Genomic DNA, 22,013 nt, shown 5'->3' on the forward strand with positions numbered 1-22,013 from the left:
GTTTCCTACCCTGAGCATTGGTTTCAGAGAGTCAGATATCTGGAAACTACTGCAACTATCAGGAGATTTTAAAAATCAAGCAACAGTATAGATACTTCGGACAAAAGGGAACAGTATGAGCAAACCCCAGCTTAATGCAGTAAAAACTTTGCCTACACAGTGTGGTATAATTTCTTTCAAGAAGAGTAGGTCTTAGTATGCTTTTGAAAGGAAGAAACTTATATTTGCCTGTCAGATACAAGTTTATTCTTCCATGTCCCTTAAATAATAAAAAATAGGGATAAACAATTGTGATAAACAATAATTGATAATCTTTTTCGCGAACTTGTCCTAAGCATGGTTCTTACTGACATGCATGCCTCCTTTTTGGCCAACCTAGCCATAACAGTAATAAACAACAACTTTACTCTAGTTTTCATATTTTGTGTTTGCACTGTGTTCTGTATTTCAGCAAAAGCTGATTATAGAAAAGGGAGAGAAAAGCACTTTCATTTCAGATAAACTATTGGTTTAGAGAAAATAAAGCCTTATGTTGAGTGTGTTGGATAATACCCTTTTGGCTAAGAAAAGTGCCTATTACTAAAAAGAAATCTCACAAGACAGAAAATATACTTAATTTAGCCTGGAAAGTTGAACTAAGCCTTTCAGTTTCGTATTAGTCTTTTATTCGCTGCAGCATGGCTGCACATGCTTTTAAAGGGAACGCTGTGCAGGGATTAAAACCTTTTTTTTCCTCTTGGTGAAAACAGTGTTTTTTTCTTATGTTACACAAATGGGTCATACAATTGTCCAGTCTCACTTTTTTCTTCAGTCTTCTGCCCTGGTAACAGAAGCTTTAAAAATGGACAATCCTCTTTTTTTTTTTTTTTTTAAATAAGAGTTACCAAGCAAGGATTTCTAAGAAGATGACCCTTGCTTTTCTTTCAAATTTCAGACATGGGACACAGAACTAGAGAGATCTGCAGAGTCGTGGGCTGAAACCTGTCTATGGGAGCATGGGCCTGCAAGTCTTCTTCCATCAATTGGGCAGAATTTGGGGGCACACTGGGGAAGGTACTTTAAGATACTGTTTTATATTATATATGGTTTTTAAAAATCTAACAAAATTTGCTTAAAGGTAGAATGGTAGGAGCTACAACTTTTGAATGAACTAACAGACGACTTCTGGCTTTCATAGGTACAGACCTCCAACATTTCATGTCCAAGCATGGTATGATGAAGTGAGAGATTTCACGTATCCCCATCCTCATGAATGCAACCCGTATTGTCCTTACAAATGCTCTGGTCCTGTTTGTACGCATTACACACAGGTATGTAGGTGGGTTTGGTTTTTGTCAGCTATGGAAAAGAACAGTCAAGATCTCCAGTTAGTTTTCTGTATGACACACAGAACAGACTAATCTTGCAGTATATACCATAGCACTAAAGCACAGAAGGGGATTGTTATTAGACTCCATAGTTACAAGCATGGGGTATTGGTGACACAGAGTAGAGTTGTCATACATATCTTCAGATTTTATCCTCATAAATACCAATTTCTTTACAGGATTAAGGAAAAAACTCACAAAACCCAGTACTGAGTGTTACTGCTCAGGCCACTTTGTATAATCTAGTCTCTGCGCTGGAATGCTGGTAGGCCTTTCTGTAATATGCTGAAGAAACAGCACATTAGAAAAAAAAAAGTTTCTTAGGTGAATTCCTCAGATCAGACAACATTTTTTAACATGTTGCTTTAACTCCAGCAAGATTTTGAAATCGCATAAGAACTAATTCATTTGGTACTGCTGAAATCTGTGTATCTAGCCTGAATTTTTCCAGAGGGAAACCAGTCATGTTCTCAGTGAATGGGAAATATGTGATCCTCAGATGTTATTAAAATCCATGTATAATATTCAATATAATATTAGAAAACTTCAAAATTATTAATTTTTAAACATGTATTTTGTTTGTTTACTAGCACAATTTACAATTGTATCTAACTTTAAGGCAGAATTACCTCCATATTCTTATTTACCATTTCTGTAAAAATATCTATAATTACACTTACCCATTACATGTGAGATCTACAATACATATGTTTAATTTTTTGTGGTACTAATTTTTGACAGTACCTATCTCTTTCAACTCCAAAATCCTCTTGGAACTACACAGTTGGCTTATCTTGAATGGATACAAGTTTAGCATGGGTCATATTTGTCTAATCTGAACATTCCAGCCTTTGTCGTTCAGATTATTTTGAGATCTGCAATGAAAATGGTTTCAACAGATGAGTAAAGGAGCACAGCCACCTTTGATTACAATTATGTGAAAACATATTCATTTAAAATCCATTACTTGAGTCTTTTTTTGTGTATGAGTTTTTTTGATAATAGCTTTATTGTTTATATTACCTCCTTTCACTGCTGACAAATATCTATTCTCGCAGTCTAACCAATCTAAACCCCTCTAGGCCCTTAGGTTGTGAGAACTCCAGTGCACAGGAACCTAACTTGTTCTAACTCATAATTATCTATTAATATTAATTCTAAGAATGATTTCTTCAGACCATGTTTTGTAAATATTTTGCTACACTTTCAAATACATGCTTAGACCATTTATATAAAATGAGAGCCATATCTTTTGTATCAAGGCAAAGCTTTTCTTTCTAATAAGGATATAACCAAATGGCCTTTTGACAGTTGTAATTAGGTCACTTCAACCCATTTATAACAGTGGGGAATATAACATCACTTCTGCAATTTGAGTTTTATGCGTTGAAGTTTGGAGACAGTTTTGATTTTATGTTAATCAGCTTTGGTTTTCACATGCCTTTCTCTTTCCTTTTCCATAGGTTGTTTGGGCTACAAGTAGCAGAATTGGTTGTGCAATTAATTTGTGTCATAACATGAACATCTGGGGACAAATTTGGCCAAAAGCGGTCTATCTTGTATGCAATTATTCTCCTAAGTAAGTAGGCTGACACCCCATAATATCTTGAATCTTTATAATAATCCAGGAAATAATCTGAAAGGAAACCAGTCTGGGTTTTCTATTTTTTGTACTATTATGGAGTAGAATGTTGTTCCCAAGGCAGCCTTTGGGTGCACACATACTCTCCTGATTTTCTAGAGCTTCAGTTACTGGCCTGTGTTAAAACATACAACATCAGAGCTCTTTGTTGTAGTGTGATATTTGTCTGAAAAATAAATGTATGTCCCCATTGTGACTTTAAGGAATGCATAACATAAATTCCATGGTTAAGATCGAATTCTAGACAATATTACACGCCTGGATGCATTCCTGTGTCCCCTGCTCTGGGTGTGCCCGCTCAAGCAGGGGAATTGGACAAGATGATCTCCAGAGGTCCCTTCCAACCCCTACCATTCTGTGTGATTCTGTGATTCCGTTTAGGAGAGCGGAGCCTGTTCTCATATAATAGAAGAATTTAGTCTTACGGTACTGTGCCAGCCTAGAAAGATCTTACAGCAGCTTATGGCAGTACTTAATTTTTTTCTTCATGAACTTTTCAATTACTTCCTGTGTATTTGACATATGAAAACAATGTTATGGCATAAGCGTTTGCTGTTTTTCATCATTTATTTGTCCATATATTAAATGCGGTTTAAACTTCAAATGTTCATTTATTAAGGCATGTTTTGCTATTTTTTCTTTTTTTGTGTGTGTAAAGGGGTAACTGGTGGGGTCATGCTCCTTATAAACCTGGCCGCCCTTGTTCCGCATGTCCCCCGAGTTTTGGAGGAGGTTGCAGGGAAAATCTTTGTTACAGAGGTATGTCCTATTTCAACAGTACAACTATAAATGGGCACAGAAATGTAACCTCCCTTTCCTCATTTTGCTTTAACATAGAGGAATAGAATACATTATGCATGTGCTTAAAGATCTGGTAGGGGCCTACTTTACTATGATGAATGAGGTCATGTACATGAGGTACATGAGGCCAAGCCTCACCAGAGGGAGTGGAGTGTACTCAGCTCCTGCTGATTTAAGCGCCGATTGAGGGCTTTTAGTACACAAAGATGTAGACTGTCGCTGTGTGTTATTTGTATGCCTTTCTGTAATCACAGTGCAAGTATATGTAGTGATTTGTTTATAGGGCAACATGTTATCTCACTGACAGAGCCATGTGCAATGGTATAAGAAAAATCAAGAACAAAACCAGAAGACATCAGTAATTAAATAAAATGTCAGTGAGGATTATTATTAACTTCTTGTAATTTTCATATGCTATTCATAGTTTATAACATTGAAACACAGCATATTATGAAGCTGCTATTTCTTTTTGTTTTATTCTGTGCACAAGTAATTTAGCAATTTTTTTTAGTTATGTTTGAAAGGTATTCATCTATTCATGGACAATAAAAGCTTCACCAGTGTGCCCAAATACCTTCTTTATGGTTCTTGCTTAAGTAAGAAAAACAGATTCAGTGATGAGTATTTCAAAATTATTTTCTTTATGTACAAATAAAAGGGCCTCATTTTCAGATGTATGTTTTTATGAAATAGTCTAATTACAGGTTATCTATGAAATTGCTAAAATTTTTCCAATGTACAAGAGAAATATCACCTTTGTTCTATTGCTTTTCTGGTGGCATAAAGAAGATTCTAAAACAAGAGTGTTACGAGCACTTTTCTGAGATATCTCAGTTGTGCTGCTTGTGCTAGAAAAATTCTACCTTTTCTCAGCATCATAAAGATACTTGAGATGTATTATTAAGCCTGAGGTCTTCATCTTATGAAGCAGTGGAAAGTTTTCCTTGCTTTCTTGCTTGTATTCATCCACCATTTTATGAGAACAAAGCCATGTTACCAGAACATTAAGGGATTTACATTCTACAAACACTGATTTTTTTTTGCCTGAGAGATTATTTTTTGCCCGTTTTCTGAAACAGAGGATTCAGAAAGGCCTTATTCTCCCCACGAACCAGAAGAGGAAACCAATGAGATTGAACGGCAGCGATCCAAAGCCCAGGATGCAACAGCGCAAAGCCGGCCAAGAACTCATTCACCTTCAGACTCCACAGGCAGCGATGACAGTGAGAAAAATGAAGTAATAAGCACACAGCAAATGTGTAAGGAATTTACCTGATTTGCAAGTGGTTAACAGATTTGAATTATATAGTTTCAAATTCATTGCAGTGAAATTGCTTTTTGCTTGTTTTAGCTCAGATTGTTTCATGTGAAGTAAGGCTAAGAGATCAGTGCAAAGGAACAACTTGCAATAGGTATGGTAAATTTTATAGTTGTCATTCTGAGATTATTATAAAAGGCTATATTTGTATGTGAGCTGGAATATTTTCCCTTTTTTAATCCAAGGATTTAAGACCAAGTTGAATTTTATTTTCTTAGGTATGAATGTCCTGCTGGCTGTTTGGATAGCAAAGCCAAAGTTATTGGAAGTGTACATTATGAAATGGTAAACATTTTTAAATTAGATTTGTGCCAGTAGATAGTTTAATGAAATGTATTTTCTGTTGGAATACTAGTTAAAATCATATTAAGAATGGATTTTGAAGAAATCAGTATTCACCAAAAATAAAAGCCTACAGCAAATATTTAAGATAGCATCAGACGATCTAAGTTTGCATCTGCTATTTTGCATGTACTGTCCAAATGTACTTCATACTTCTATACATGCATAGAAGTAGAATTTTGTGTCCACATATTTGGGTGTAAATACCTGAAAGTGCGACTTAAGGAGAAATACAGCAATTTGGGAGTATACTCATATAAATTGTTTCAGTAAGGCAGGCCTACTTGTGTAAGCTTAACGCTAGCTGAAGATATGTAATTTACTCTGTAGAACTGAAAAACAGTATAGGAAATAACAGCAACTGTGAAAAAGTATAGTGTAAGTGAGTATAGTTTGTCTCTGAGTAAGGCAAAGTGGTGTTTCCTTTGAAATAATACCTACACAGACCACATCAAACTTAATAGACCATATCTACCAAGTTTTTAATGACATGTTGTAATTAAAACCTAATTTTTTCACAAGTAAATTACAAGGCGAAATAGAGGCTTTGTCTGACATGGAACTTCTTTTCCTGCTCTGTTTTTCAGCAATCCAGTATTTGTAAAGCTGCCATACATTATGGCATCCTAGACAATGAAGGTGGTTGGGTTGATGTCACTAGGCAAGGAAGGAAAAATTACTTTATCAAGTCTTACAGAAATGGCATTCAGTCAATTGGGTAAGTTTTCTTAAAATGTATGGAAAGTTTTTCACCTGTTCCTTTTTATTTCATAAAAAAAATATCACAGTAATAACATTTTGTTCATGCTTTTTATCATGAAGGATATGAAAATGCTATAAAAGTGCATGTGGATATACAGGTACTGTATCCATTCTGAAACTTTAGCCAGTGTCTAATGGTGCACAGAATATTGATGCAATAATGATGCAAAAGAAGGTGAAATAATTTACAAAATCACTTGGGCAGTAAGTTAGTATTTGTAGTTAAATAGTCTGAATATTTGGAGCATTCAGTTAATTAATTTGTAAGTGTATGTATTTATTGTTGAACACTGGTACATACTGGAACTGAACTAGATTGTTTTACATGTTTTGGACAAAGCTGGTGGTATTTCCAGGATTGGATCATGGACACAGCAATCTACGACAGCTAACAAGGCAATAATCTTTCAAGTTTGTGTTTGGAAGTGACCCTCTTGTACTGTGCATACGAACAATAGGAACCAAGCAGAAAATGCACCTCTTTGTATACGTTTGATAGTTTCATTACAATTCCACAATTTACATGTGATATTTTGTGCCAATATTTTGCACAATTTCTGCATTGGCCAGTGGTGGAATAGTATCGCATACTCTAGAAACATCATTTGTAGGTGTACTACACTGTTCAGGTGCTTGCCCTAAGGCAGGTATCTGAAAACAGGTCCAAGTGCTTGCTGACATGCTGAAAGGAAGACCAGAAAAACAGTGCATAAAAGTGGAGTATACTTGGCTGTTTCCATATGTAACTATCCAGTGGTAGGACAACATTGATATTAGTATGTTTGAATCTAAGATACTATTAGTATTTGCAAATTACACTTCACTATATCTTAATGTATTCTGCAGAGATGTACATTGCTGTTCTTATTTCTGTCTATAGTTAGTATATGTGTAATAGTAGTGTGTATGTAATAGTTAATATATGAGTAATATCAAACTGAAAGAAAACAGAATTTTCCTGAGTGATATATTTGGCTCTGGTGTGAACCCAAGGGTAAGGAGAAAGGTAATCATTAGAGGCTGTGCTCTCCCTCTGAACTGTGCAAACAAATGCCACATGCTATGACACCTTTCATAATTTCTCTTTTCAACAGATTTACCTAATCCAGGATAAACACTGACCCAGGTAGACTAAATTCAGTGGCCTATAATTTGCACTACCTGTGTAGCACTTAAGGTGTTGATATCGGTCTGTTTCTTTGGGTCATCTGATGATCTGACTAAGTTATGCCTGCTCCCCCCCAACCAATGAAGATACAGTCAAGTATCTCTTTTTTAAATGCTTTGAGACAAGAAGTAAATCTTGATCATATCAATACTAATATATTAGGAACCAGGTTTCTTACAAATGTAGGAGTAGTTAAACTGTAGAAAATCTTCAAACCAGAAGGAACTGATTTCCCATCACTTGAAATCTCTGTGTTTCTATGCCATCTGAGACAAAACTCTACAAGTGTCCAGCCTACAAAACATGTTTAGCACAAGTCCTCTGAGAATCAGAACTCAAAGCGAGGTGTTAACACTTGGTTTTGTTTGCTGTGGGCATGAATAATCATACCATTGCTGAACAGTAATGACCATTTTGGTTTTGGATTTGTGATTCAGATATTGTAAAAAAAAATTTAGATGCCTTATAGATAAAAGGCTCTTAAAGGACCAAATCCACACCTTCCTATCTACAAGTATATTTCAGGAAACTCCTGCCGCTATGTGTGCGTGCAGATAATAGTTCTTTATTAAAGTCCTGTAGTATTTAGGACATCACCTTTTAGCATGAATTTAGAAAATACTGTGATCAGACACAAGCTTTATAAGTCAATCTATAAATCAAAGTCTTTGGGATAAAAAAAGATGATTTACGAAAGTTTCAACCTTCAAAAGGCCCATCAATAAGTCTGGGGATACCTTGCAGCTACCTGACTCTCACCATTGTCTCTAGATGGAGCCTTGCAAAAACTACGTATCTATTCAATAAATAGATGAAAGGAAGTGGATCTCACCTCTAGTGCCTATTACAAAACAGAAGGGCAGAAAAGGGAATGTCAGTGCAACATACAGCAGATTTCCTGATCTTCAGCTCCTTTGATTTAAAATCAGGATTGCCAATACAGTTGGTTTTTTCAACTGCTGCATTTTCATTGTATAGAATGCCATTTTTACCGATACCTTAGCAGGCTAATCAACAACAGAATGTAGTGAACTATTCCCACATCAATGTTTGACAATGCTAGGACAAGAGAAGTGTGAGCTAACTCCTTGAAAGCAAATTGGAATCCAATAAATGAGCAAATGTGAAATTGGTGGGCCATACAACTAAACACAAGCAAACTGTTTCTGGATACAAATTGCAGTGCTATGGAGCGCACAGGATTAATTTGCTCCAAAGGTGAAAATGGAAAAGTTTCCTTGGGCTTTTTTTAACTATAAATATGTTTTTATATATATTTTTATATTTTTATATACAATATAATTATTTTAGATAAATAATTTTATGGGTGCCAAAAGCATCATCAGCTTCTTTGATACAGATAAAAAGTATTAGAATCGGAGGCATATCTAATGAGTTAAAAAAGGAGTAAAGTAGGAGATAAGGAGGAGTAAAATAGAAGTGTTTATCAATTGTAATGTAACAACAGAATGTATATACCTGTCTTTGTATAACAACAGGAAACAGATACACCTGAGTGCCATATAATTATGGAGCTGTTTGTAGGAATGAACCTTGGGGGGAAGTGGATGACCTCTTCTGGTAGATGGGTGCTTCTGAGGAGTTCTTAACCACAGGTTTTGGTTGCTACATTTTGAGGGACAAATAGATTGCATAATTTGTTCCTAGCACACTTATTCTCTTAGCAAATTAAATTATTGAAAGACTTTAACATGCATTCCTGGTTTTCAAACAGATTCACTGGGAGTACAAAGGAGACGGGGTGCAGTGAATAAAAATTGGCTAGGGACAATATCTTGAGGTTCTTTTCTAGATTCTCTAATAGCAATTCTCCTAGCTAGAAGAGATCATTGAGAGATGTTATTTACTGACTATTTCTATTATTTCTTTTCCAGAAAATACCAGTCTGCTAACTCCTTCACTGTCTCTAAAGTAACAGGTTAGCATTTATTTCTTATAAGATCAGTACTACTTTGAGTTATGTTTTTTCTAAACAGCACGCATTTACTCGTTTTTGTTTTACTTTCTTCAGTTCAAGCTATCACCTGTGAAACAACAGTGGAACAGTTGTGCCCATTTCAAAAACCAGCCTCACACTGCCCAAGGTAAAATTCTTTGAGTCTTATTAATTCAAAGTGCTGCTGTATTTTTTGTCAGTTACTAATTATCTGTAGTTGTCATTAAGGTGACAACAGTAGCTATAAAAGTGAAGCCAGAAAAGTTTTACCATTATTTTAGTCTTTGGTCTCAGGTATGTAAAGAGAGGTTTTTTCATTAAGAAAATCTCTTTCTTTTGCTCATAAATATCTTTTTTTGGTCCCTTGGCAAATTTTAGTGAAATCATTGTTGGTTAGACCAAAGAGTGCGAAGTAAAATGCATTTTTCTTTTTCACTATTTTTATTACTGCATTTTTATTTTTCACTATTAAATCTATGCACCTTGGGCAAAATAGACTTTATTTCAGTTTATTTGCCTGTAAAACAGTTACAATAAAAGGATGTGATACTGATACTTATCATAGAAGTTATCAACTTGTTTGGGAGTTTTGGAAGATAGGGTGAGCAAATATGTTTGCAAAAAAATTGAAATATGTATTATTAAGGTGTGGACTGCAGGTCAGTTAACAGCTTTAAATATATGTGCCATTCCTTTGAAGCCTACATTTTAACTCTTTGAAAGGAGCCTGTGCCGCAATATTTTGAGGAAGGAAATCGGTAGCAGTTTTTAAAACCATAGATGAGTCAAAGGTAAATACACTGTAGCATAATTTACCGCAAGCTAAGCTGGAGATATCCACAGGATTACATTCACAGCAATCCTACAGCCAATACAGGAAGCAAGTACAAAGCCAGAACTGCTAGGAAAACATCCCTTCATGTAGCACTTGGGTCCGTGGACCTGTTTGGTGTTTGGCTATGACTCCTGGCTTTCTAGCTGGAAGATGTGGAGAGGTAAGCGAAGGAGTGGAATGCAGGAGTAGATGGGTGCAATCTCATATTTATATCTTTTTCTTTTTTTCTGCATTATTAAAAACTAAAAGTAGCTTAATTAAAAGAAAAATAGGTTCTGTCTTTAAGAAAATTTAAAAATAAAAATAAGGTTAAAAATGAATGATCAATTCTGATGCATCAATTTAAGGAACTTCACAAAAGCAGTGATTTATTCAAGATTCTGTACATGCTCTTAAGTTAATTCCGAAAATGTAGCCTCACAAGTTACAAGCAGTAATCACTATGACATTGATTGCACAACCTCATTTTTTCCTCTTGTGCCCTAATCATAAATCGGCAGGTCTTCAAAAGGCCTCTTTGACATCTTGCTTCCTTCAGATGAAAATCTCTTTCCTAGCTGCATCAGCCAGTTTTAACTGCCCATCTGGTAAGACTGTAGCATGCCCAAGTGGTAAGACATGCTGAGTATCGCTTAAAGCATGGATAGCATCCTGGAGAAGAAAGCTGCCCTGTGTAGGGTGGCTCCAAAGACATTAGGGCATGACCCATTTTTAAATGAAACAGCTCAGAGAAGACCTACAGCTGACTGGCGCTTCTTCCTTGTAGCATATCACAGTTACCAAACAAGATGCTTGACACCTTCTGTACTACTGTTAGCTTCCCACATGGTTTTCCTGTGCATTTTGGAGCAACAGCAGGCACAAATCACAGAGGGAGTTTTTCTCAAAGGTTAAGAAAATGCAGTTGCATAAAGACAGTCTTTGTTTCAGTAGCTTCCTGATCTGGAATCAGGTGGGAATTTCATCACCTTCCAAAGTTTTTCATTTTAGCCACAGATGCCAAGCGCTCACCCTCATTATAAGTTGCTAAATTGGCTTGCATTACTAGGTCATCAGCACCACAGCAGGCCCTCATGCAGATATGCTTCTCCTGTGAAAGTATTCAACTGTACAGTTTGAATAGGATGCTGTAGAAACAGCTAATAATATACGAGTGAACAAGCTTTCCTACTGGCGTCGCGTATGTTGAACAATACCATCTGCTGACCCAAAGGGAAGAAGATCAGACCTGCTGAAGTACGTTTCCAAGAACTTTATTATGTACCACAACTTACATCAGCAATGCTTTCACCCATATTGTCAAAGCCTCAAAAACTGACAGCCTTTAATATCAGTGTGGACCTCTATGTATGCATTATCAAATTGATTTATACTCAATAATGCTGATGTTGAATATGATACAGTAATATGCTGATATCATTCTTCCTATCTGTGTGGTTTATTTTTTATTTTTCAGGGTGTATTGTCCTCACAACTGTATGCAGGCAAATCCACACTACGCTCGTGTAATTGGAACACAAATTTATTCTGATGTAAGTATAGTGATTTACATTGCATTATATAATGAAATATAAAATCCTATGAAAAGCTATAATGTAAAGAAAATAAGATATAATATAGATATCCAGTTTTCCTCCATATGCTGTTTTTTTACACAGTCTTTTCAGAAGTTCTTTTTCAGAGGCTCCCATTTAAGTTAGTAGTACTCAGCTGCTGAAGATACCAGAAGTTATTTAAAAACTCAGTGGAGGCTTCAGTAGTCTCTGGACCCATATTTTCAATTTTTTTGTCAAAATTCCCACTGATTTGTTCAGTATTGGCAGTGTATATTAATTTAATCCCTTGCTCTTTAGGTCCTGATGCAACCATAACTTCTGTCAGATTAAATTAGAAAAAAAAATTATTCTGAAAATAAATGTCCACAGTCTCATTATTTTGGATATTTCTTACCTATGTAGATAACTCAATATCTGCAGCAGGATTTTTATATATTTGTGTAATGAATCTCACATCGTCATATTATTTAACAGTCTAATATTGTAATTTTTTTGTCATCCTGTTTCCTAGTCAACTGTTTAAATGTTTTTTTTTCTGTCTTTTCTACATGATGTTTAGTTCTGAAGTGGGTAGAAATAATGAAAAGAAAGTTCTTTTTTATGCCTCTCCTTTGTCATCTCTCTATGGAGAAGCCAGGGTCTAGTGGCAGAGAGAACAGGTCACATTTTTGCCAGTAAACTCTATGTTTTACCTGGCTTTCAGCTGTCATAAGGAATAGTACGGCAACCAGCTGGGTCAGGTGATGATTTTCACTGCTTTCCAACACTCTGACATGTGTGAAAATATGCAAGTTACGCTTTAATATTATTTTAGATGTACTATCTCATTATTAATCTCCATTATATAGAAATGTGTGCAGCCATACTGCTTTTAGGAAAAATGGACATGAATGCAGGTAAGAAACCAGGGACGGGAGTCTTCTTAACAACTTCAGATGCTGTTAGGGTAGATACCGACAGGTGCTGTTCTATAGGGTATGTTTATAGTAGTTTGTAGTACCTACAGTTTAGTGGTAAAGGAGATAAATAGGCATCTACAGAACAGAATTCATTTGATCTTTTCAGAGTGTCTACCTCAGTATGAGATGAGTTGCCCAGCAGAGGTGTCTATTCCTCTCCATTTCCTACAGAAGGGTCCTCAGGCACCTAGCTCAGATACAGACAGACGTTTCTTACCTATATTTGTATAGATGTTCCCATCGATGGTATCAGCATTATGTGATTTTCTGCAATGTTCTTTTGCTGCTAACATATGAATTATTTTAAAGCAAACATATTTTTTACTGAAATTTTCACTAAACAATATGATTAGGTATTTTGTGCATTATAATTTATACTGAACTAGTTTCAGGTGAAGTATTAATAATCTATTTAATAAGTATGTCCTCTTTTGCAGTATTTCATGTATTCACAGATTTGTTTATAGTTATAGAGAACTCATTTGCCCACTTATTATCGCAAATGTATTTGAAATTGCAGTCTCTGATCTACTTGGCTGATTCCACAGAACAGATGTATTTTGTGATATTCCTGCAAAATCTTTTGTTTCAAGAATGCATATATATGGATGTGGATGTATGCATATATGCACAAGACTCCATTTTTTGCACTAGTGCTTAGGCCACTTGCACTCAGTGAATGAAGATTTTGCAGAGATATTAAGACAAAAAGCAAATCACTTTAATAGATGTCACTAATGCAAAAAGATTTGTTGGTCTGACCGGGCATTCATTCTCAAACTCATTTCATGTTTTACGGTAACTTCTTTTCCTTGCTGTTCCTGAGTAAGGTTTTTCTCTGGTTTATCTGTCGTGCCCCACAGAATTTTTACCCATTTTTACCGCCCATTCTTTTTTTCCTTTGACATCACATTGACTATTCCTAACTCATTTGAAACAAAACCTCCCATTATTTCATCCTCCATTCTTCCAGTCTGCTAGCTATTGTCTCTTTGTCTGTGGCAGATGAATCACAGCGATGGTTCATATAGCCAGCATCTATAAACGCGTGTGTGTGTGTAATTTTCACGTGATACCCATTCCCCCGTGCTCTATACCTTCTATATTTTTAGTTGCTCTCCCTTTGTTTCACTTGTCTTGAGGTAGGTTGCAAGCTCTTTAAAAGCATCTATTATTCTGAGTTTATGGTACATTTAGTTTCTTTTCTGAATAGAGCTATTACAGTATGAATAAGAACAGCAGTATGTGTCATTCTCAGCAGACAGAAGTACAAATTACTCATTCTGCATATGGCCCAAACACGTTGCCACCTTTGTGCTTTGTATCTCTGCTGGCCCCCCTGCTAAGAGTTCCCACATGGCAATGGTTTGTCTTGTTGGGAGACCAGGAAAAAAAGAAAGTTTCTTCCTGTCTTGTGCTGAAGAGTTGGTTCCACCTTTCAACTTTGGTTAATCCATTTTGTCTAAAACTTTTTGAGTAATTTCTGGAGTTTGAGAATCATGTCAAGTTGACAAGCTTTTTAACAATATCTGTATTTTTAAAGCACTTTTCAATATAACCTCATTTGTGAAATAAAATAAAAAACTTCCCAAGAACTGAATCATGTCAGGCCCAGCGTGATTGTCTGAACTCTGCTGGGATATCATCTTGCAGTACCTGCCTGTACAGAGATTGTCCTTTGTTGCTGTTAGTTCCTGGATTATCAAGGTACCAAAATAATGAACTTTTTCATAGAGAGGAGGAGAGGCTACAATAGTTCAGCTGAAAATTTCTTCACTTGCAGATTTTTTTTTGTTTTATTCAAATTTTATTTGAATAGACACACCTGAAATGTGTATATTGTAGAAGTTCTGTACCACATTCCAGTTGCCTTATAACGATTTTTAAAGAGATTAAGGTTTATATTTATCCTGGTTTTTTTTCACATTAGGCAACATTTTCCCAAAGATAATCTCTTATAAGTAGTGATTCTAAATTATGGGTGTTCATTGAACAATTCTATGAAAAAATTGAGCTTCCTTTTGGGGGCTAGAGAACAAGAAAGATCTTTTATTTAAAGAATTTGATGGAGTTGTATAATTTCATACCCTCTGAGGACTTCGACCTTCTTAATTTTTGTTTCAGTAACCATATATGGAAATATTTCCCTAATACTTATGCAAAAGTATTCCTAATTCTTTGCTGTGGTGAAATATAAACAATATGACGTAAAAAAGTTCTATAATCCTGTGTTGGTCAGGGAGAGACACTTGTGGTTAAAATGCCTTTTCAGAATACTGCTATGCTGTGATAGATATTTGGTATTTTGCTGAGTAGCTGAAGAAGGAAAATAATTAAGCAACTTGGTATTCAGATTCTATGACCTGTTAAATACTAATGAATTTCAGAGGGTTCACAGCACAGCAATAAAGCACGGTCATATAATGCTGTATGAAATGTTTATGTTAACTTAAAAATACTGCCTTATACATCCTTGGGGGTGAGTTCATTAAAATTAAAGAAGCAAACTCAAATCTCTGATGAAGACTTCCAGAAAGTGGCATAAGACTGCTACTGTAAAATACCAATACTATACTAAAGTTTGTGATAGACCTAAGTACGAAATCCTGTTCTGCTTAAATTAACAGGAGGTCCACCTTAACGGTTCAAGGAAGTGTGATCAGGATGACATAATATTATTAAGTATAGGAAATATTATGGCATCAGTACTGGAATCTGATTCCATTTAGATGAAGATTGCCAAACCAATGAGAAGTTCTTGAAAGCTCAAAGCAGATAATACTTTCACAAAAAAATTATATCTGTATATATTGATGAAAGTACAAGCATTTATTCATCTGTATTCTTAAAAGTTACTCATTTAATTGTTCATATATTCAAAAAGTATGCACATTTGTTCTCCAATCTCATGTGGAAAGCAGCATCAGAATAGCAGTTTATTTTTCATCTGAAAATAGCCTCTGAGTTGGCCTCATCAACCCCATTCTTCTGACCTCTCCTTTTTCACATATCCCATATAAGCATCTTGCCTTTAGCTTTAAAATGTTGTGCATCAGCCTAGCCATACTTCATTGATCCAGTAGCCTAACGATGACCACATCCTTCACTGGAAATAGTTTCCAACAAGTAGTCAGCCTCTTCTGTCAAAATCTCCATCCCTGGACTTTTCCTTTTTTTTTTACTTCACTAGAAGTTTCCAAATAACATAGAAACAGCCGGGATCTCAGCTACCCTCAAGTGTAATTATGAAGGTGTCTACCTATCTAATGATGTACACAAAGTGTAGCCTTTTGGTTACTATTACAGAGGTGACAAACTTTGATCTTTTTTTTTCCCCAATTGTACCTCTAGCTTTTTTTAGATCTTCAGTGTGAACTGAAAACAAAGGTGCTATTGTGTTATAGTACTAGTAGTTAATAGTCTTCTAATTCTTTACTGTAGTTAATTGCTTGTAAATCTCATCCTTTGTTTCTTTAGACAGTAATCCTATATTGCAGAGGCCATTTTTCCACCTGTATATTTGAAATTTCACATGATCAGTCTGATCTTAAGTTACTCCCATAGTATGAGAACATAAAGGACACTATAATCCTAAAAATAAGGCAGCTACTGGTGTTCAGGATTTAACAAAAGTCTTGTAGCCCTGGGAGGAGGAGAAAAAGTACCGAGGAGCATAAATGGCGTCCCTTCTGGCATTTCCAAAACCTGCAGCCAGCAGAGTGAAGAGAAAAAATCTAAAGTGTCTTTGCATAAGATTCTTTACATAAACAATTTCAAACCTTTGCTTCTAGAAATATTGTAATATTAAAAGACAAACTATATAACTGGCAAGTTCTGTGCTTGGAATGAGAGTAGAAAAATCATTGCTATTTTAAATTCCTGACTTTATATAGCATTGAGAATACAAAACAGCTACAGTAACACACATAAATTATTCCAATTATAACTGGAAGAAATGCAATTCTTGTTTAAATAGTGGTCTATGTGCTATTGGTATTTATATTGGCTAAGTTTGTAAGGTTGGTTGAGGAGAGTCCTATTGCAGTGAAGACTTCTCCACAAAACTTGACCTCAAGTGAAGATTCACTGTAGCTGGAGCTACACTTTGCTGTGCTGTGTGTTGAAGATTAGGACATTATGCTATACCTAAGAAGTTCCGTTATTTTGGTGATTAATTTTTAAAATGCTGAAAGATCAGTAGAGGACTGCAAGTTTAAATCAATTATTTAAATGAACATTATCAAGATTGTCACTGAGCAATCCTTCTGTGGATAGTTTTTGTGCTACATAGGTTCGAGAGGAATAGTGGCCAGAGAATGTAGGTTTCACTCAGATGAAACTGCTGTTAAATTCACAGAGAATTTTGCCTGCATAAAGTTTGTGGAATTAGACCCCGATGTAGAAATTCTTCTTTTGAAGCAGTTTTGAAGTCTCTACCTCCTGACACTATTTCCTCACTCAGAGTTAAGGAGCTCAAGCCATTAGTCTGCCATTAATCAACTGTCATAGCTAAGGGATGACCTCTATTTTCTGTTTGATGCTCAGGTTATACCTTTAATCTAATTAGCTTTTAAGGTTTGCCCATGCATGGATAGGAAATTGTGGTTTTCCCTTTGAATATGGATCGTTTCACTGTTTTTTTGAGGTTTTGCACCTAGAGATGGGATTATTGCAGTGCATTCCTCACCTTTGGGGTAGGACATCCTCCTAGAAACATATGACTGCACTGTGCTTTTGCTGTTCTACAGTTCCCCTGTTTGCCCTGGCTAGAGATTAAACTGAATCCCCTGATGTATAATAATTAATGGGACTAAGGTTTGAGTTTTACTAGCTCTCTGCTGCGGAAGTGGAGGCTGATAAAGCCTTTCATTTTGAAAGGCTCAAGAATTCAAACATGTTCCTGATCCTTGAACTGAAATAACCTGAAATAAATAATGATTTTGGGGTCATGCTGCAGGAGATCTTTGAAGAAGCAGTGTCTATACTCCTATAAATTGGCCTAATTTCTATGAAACTGGTTTAAATACTGTAAGCTTAATAAAATTAGTCATGCAATAAATATAATTATTTTCTGTTTCCTATAACTTCATTTAAATGCCTTTATTAGTTTTCTTCTGAACAATTTTGAAATAAAAGGATGAATGAAAACTAATCTTCTCCTCATTCTTTCTTAGATATCCAGTATCTGCCGGGCAGCAGTACATGCTGGTGTAGTCCGCAACGAGGGCGGTTATGTTGATGTTATGCCAGTGGACAAAAGAAAGGTGTACGTTGCTTCCTTTCAAAATGGGATATATTCAGAAAGGTACAGACCCCAGTTTCAAAGATTACTGTTCACCTCGATAAGATTTACAGAGTCTTGCGTTGTGTCTGTTTGTACCTGGGGTGGTGCTAGAAACCAAACAAATAGACCAACGTGGGTGATTTACAGAGCTTGTGTAACAGCTGTGGTGACATTGGAGAAGCTGTGGTACCAGAGCTGCCTGCCTCCTCTAAGCTCATAAATCATTACTCTAAAAAGCTGCTTATGAAATAAAATAACCTTCTTGTTTGCTTTGCTGGTTCTGCTGCAACTAACACAATATTTGATAAGGAAATTGCCTTTGCTTTCTTTGGGATTTTGTTTAAAATTAACATTAGTGATTTAATCTGTCCAAGTTGAAGGGCCTGCAATAGATAGATATTAGTAGCTGATGCAGGTTCATTGTTCATGATGAAATAAATGTTCATTACCGGTTATTACTCATTTACATGGTATTGAACCAGTGAGCCTGCATCATAAATAATATTCACAAACATTGAAATTCACAATCATTAAAACATTTATTAATTTCTTTTTTATAATGGTTTGACTTTCTAGCAGTGTTTTTCTGAAAGATGTGGAGATGCTGTGAAAGTTTAGTTGCATTCAGTGTATTCATGTGTTCTGTGATGGTAACACATGGCTGCATGTTGCAGACTAAATTTAATTCCTGAAAGAGTCCTCCAGGTTCTAAAGGAAGAAAGAGAAGTTCCCTTAAAAAAAAAATCTTGTACCACTCTTTTAGTCCTGTAAAGCTGGGAATGATTGTTACTTCTAAAACTACAACCTTCCAAAGAAATTTGTGTGGGAAAAAACACCTCCAAAAGTTTCTGTAGAGAACTTGGAAGTAGGAAAAGAATATTTTTTTCTTATTTTTAATTGGGGATGGGGGGTTGTCTTTCCTCTTCCCCTCAAACCTTTCACCAAACTTGGAAACTTGTAAAATACAGACTTCCTTCGCTTAGCAGATGACTTAACTTACATATTCTTTGGCCTTTCCACATGATCATCCAGTTTCCTCAGAAAGAGTGCTTCCTTACTGACACTTTTCTAAAATCTCCTCACTGAGTAGAGATGTAGCCAGGAAAAGTGTTGCAAATTTAATAACTATTTGGAAGGTCAGTGGTTTGGAAAACAGTCCCATGCAAGTTTTCTGTGAAGCAGAATAAGATGGGTTGTAACACTGTTGCAGGCAACTGTTTCACTGTGCCCTTCCTTACTTTCACCTCCATTTCCCTTTACTTCCCTTCCCAGATATGCCTCAGACAGGGTCTGCAAAAGAAAAAACAATGGGACCATTAAATAGAACATGCTAATTCAGTTTATAAGACAAAAATATTTATTCTAACCAAATTTAGTTGCAGTTGGAGCAGTTGGAGTATTTTTGTTTCATTTCTTTTGAAGCCAGATATTTATCTCTTCAGAAGGCATTTCCTTTGTTTTTGTAAAATATTAATTCTCTTTAGAAATCTATTAATCAGCATATAAGCAACTAACAAACAAGTGATCTCCTAGGTCTGCAAGTTCTATCTGAATATAGTTATTAGAATAGTGAGTGTAAGATGCATGCTTTCTCTTTTTCCTAAAAAGATATTTTATTTTTAGTATTCCTTAGTATTTTGCTTCAATAGAGCTTTATTCTTTAAATCAGAATCCCTCATTGCAAAGGATTACTTGATTTTTTTAATGTTATGTTTTTTTTCCTAATAAGCTGCTTGGAAGAAAAATGAATCTGAAAATTATGTCATTTTTATTTGTAACAGCTTTAAAAAAAATTCTTAGATAGTTAATATTATGAGTAGTCACAGGAAGAGTCACAGGATCCTAGAGTTGTATTTAACAATTAAAAATTGTTGTCATTGGAGTGTTGTAGTCTTAAAAATAACACCAGGAATGTTTTTATGTTTCAGTTTACAGAATCCTCCAGGAAGCAAGGCATTCAGGGTATTTGCTGTTGTTTGAGTCCAGCAAGTAAAATGTAAAACAAGCAAGCGAAACCAGAGCGCTTGGAAGAGAATAACAAAGGCCATTTCTTATAATTCCTAAAATTTGTATAAAGCTGTAACATTATTGTACAGAAGATGTATACTGCTCTCCACCAAAAAGGTTAAAATACATATATATCTTAATGAAAAAAGTCTGTAAAAGTAAACATGGGAGAAAAATTCATTTGAAAATCTATAATGATATATAACAATATTTTGAATCCTGTGTTAAATATTGCTATATTTTCTTAGCAGTTACTCTGATACCGTTAATTCAAAGCTTATAAATGTTCTTTGTTTTCTTCATCTGACTATATTATTTTATGGTGCTTTATATATGCCACTAACAGTAACCTTAAAACTATACCATAGGGAGGCCTGGGTTTTTATTTCCAATGTACATAAAAGAAGCCATCCCAATATTTCAATATGATAAATCATGCCTTAAAGTAAAATACAAATATATCTAACTTTTTGATGATTTACGGTAGCGTTAGCCATGCAAGCGTAAATGAAGAGCTAGACTGTTTTCACTTTCACACTAATCATAAGTACAAATACCTATTTTGAAGTATTTTGGAAAATATAAAATATAGGGGAGTTCTGGGTCATATTAGCATGTTTTCCTCTAAAGAAATATTTTTAAGAGACGGGGCCATTCACGTTTATATATAATTTCTTAAATATGTTGATAAATAAAATGTTTATTGGATGCTGCTAAGCTCTTTAGTTCAAATAACCAATTCATTATGGCCCAGTCCTCCACAGATATTCAGCTATCATGGGATGGGTGAGTGAGAGGTAGACATATATAGCCTTGAAGGATCTGAGAAAATTTTGATATTGAGAAGTGGAGTAACCTGAAATTAAGGAGTAAGCCATCAGTTCTGCAGTGCAGCTCTGCAGACATACATGCTTTATTTTTGCCATGTGACTCCTTCAATACGCCTAAATTGGGTTTCAGCAAAAACGTAGAATTGTACACATACATAAAAATTTGCAAGCCTGAGGCCTTAAGCTGTGCATGGTATCTGTATACTATACATTAATATGAGGGTAAATGTTCAAGAAAATCTTAAAGAAAATGGTAACAAAGGCTAACCTTGCTCCTCATGACCTGGCAAATACTCCTGCAGGCCAGGAAGTATAGTGGTACGGAGCCCAGTGACGATTATGTCATTTGTTGCTTCACCATTTTTAAAACCTCATTTATGGTGAACAGCCTTGTGCATTATTTTTACCATATTATGGTATATGAAGAACGTGTAGTGGTGATACTATGTTTCTTTCTATGAAAAGTGTATTGGTGCTTTAAGACTGAAAAGCTGTTAAACTTTATTTTTGGAATTTTTTTGTTTCTGTTGTTGAATTTATTTCCTTCCAACTTGTAAACTTATTTGCATTCTTCATATTTCAGAATACTATATTCTGCCTTCTGTTTTGCTACATGTACTACCTCATGTAGTTAGGCAAGCTTTGTTAGTTTTTTTAACCTGTTTTGAATAAAATTAATTTACATAGTAAGAGTACCTTTGACAGTCTTTATTTTTTGATTTATTTGGATTTATTTGGATTAATTTGGATTAATTTGGATTTATTATTTGCCTCTAGAAGGAAAAGATAACAGCCACACAAAATTTACCTTTTGTTTTTCTAAACATTGCAAGTGTAGGACCAAGCAGTAGACATAGTCTGAGGTTCTAAAAGCCGTGAAGGCAAATTAGGCACACAACTTCCATTAATCGCATTGGTAGTTTTATGGAAGAATCTTCTGGTAATTTTTTCAAGTTTTGGCGAGGGTCTTTGGGAAGAGATTGCTTTCTCATTTTAATGGGGAACTCTGTGTCAGGAATTGATTACAAAAAAGCCATCACCTTTTGTTTAGTCCAACTCTTTGCTGTTTTGGTAAATGTTTCTAGTGCAAATGGTCCTAGCTACACTTGCTGGGAACAAGCAGGTTTTTATATTACACATTCTTTTTTTGCCTCGTAAGGCTAATGGTCAGCTTGGGAGTTCCAG

General features: G+C 35.3%; 1 protein-coding gene across 2 annotated transcripts in view; it reads left to right on the plus strand.

The window, feature by feature from the left end:
* Positions 1-21,523, plus strand: part of CRISPLD1 (cysteine rich secretory protein LCCL domain containing 1) — a 44,983-nt gene extending 23,460 nt beyond the window's left edge. For both annotated transcript variants that reach the window (XM_075085272.1, XM_075085273.1), the window contains 13 exons: positions 935-1,053; positions 1,178-1,310; positions 2,831-2,946; positions 3,668-3,768; positions 4,890-5,069; positions 5,162-5,222; positions 5,347-5,413; positions 6,058-6,188; positions 9,296-9,339; positions 9,433-9,505; positions 11,649-11,724; positions 17,882-18,012; positions 19,920-21,523. In XM_075085272.1, coding sequence (XP_074941373.1) covers positions 935-1,053; positions 1,178-1,310; positions 2,831-2,946; positions 3,668-3,768; positions 4,890-5,069; positions 5,162-5,222; positions 5,347-5,413; positions 6,058-6,188; positions 9,296-9,339; positions 9,433-9,505; positions 11,649-11,724; positions 17,882-18,012; positions 19,920-19,971 — 1,284 coding nt within the window. In that variant the 3' untranslated portion in view covers positions 19,972-21,523. The remainder of the gene's footprint in view (positions 1-934; positions 1,054-1,177; positions 1,311-2,830; positions 2,947-3,667; positions 3,769-4,889; positions 5,070-5,161; positions 5,223-5,346; positions 5,414-6,057; positions 6,189-9,295; positions 9,340-9,432; positions 9,506-11,648; positions 11,725-17,881; positions 18,013-19,919) is intronic.
* The last annotated feature ends 490 nt before the right edge of the window (positions 21,524-22,013 follow it).

The sequence above is a fragment of the Phalacrocorax aristotelis genome, chromosome 2, assembly GCF_949628215.1.
Source record: "Phalacrocorax aristotelis chromosome 2, bGulAri2.1, whole genome shotgun sequence".
Lineage (NCBI taxonomy): Eukaryota > Metazoa > Chordata > Aves > Suliformes > Phalacrocoracidae > Phalacrocorax > Phalacrocorax aristotelis.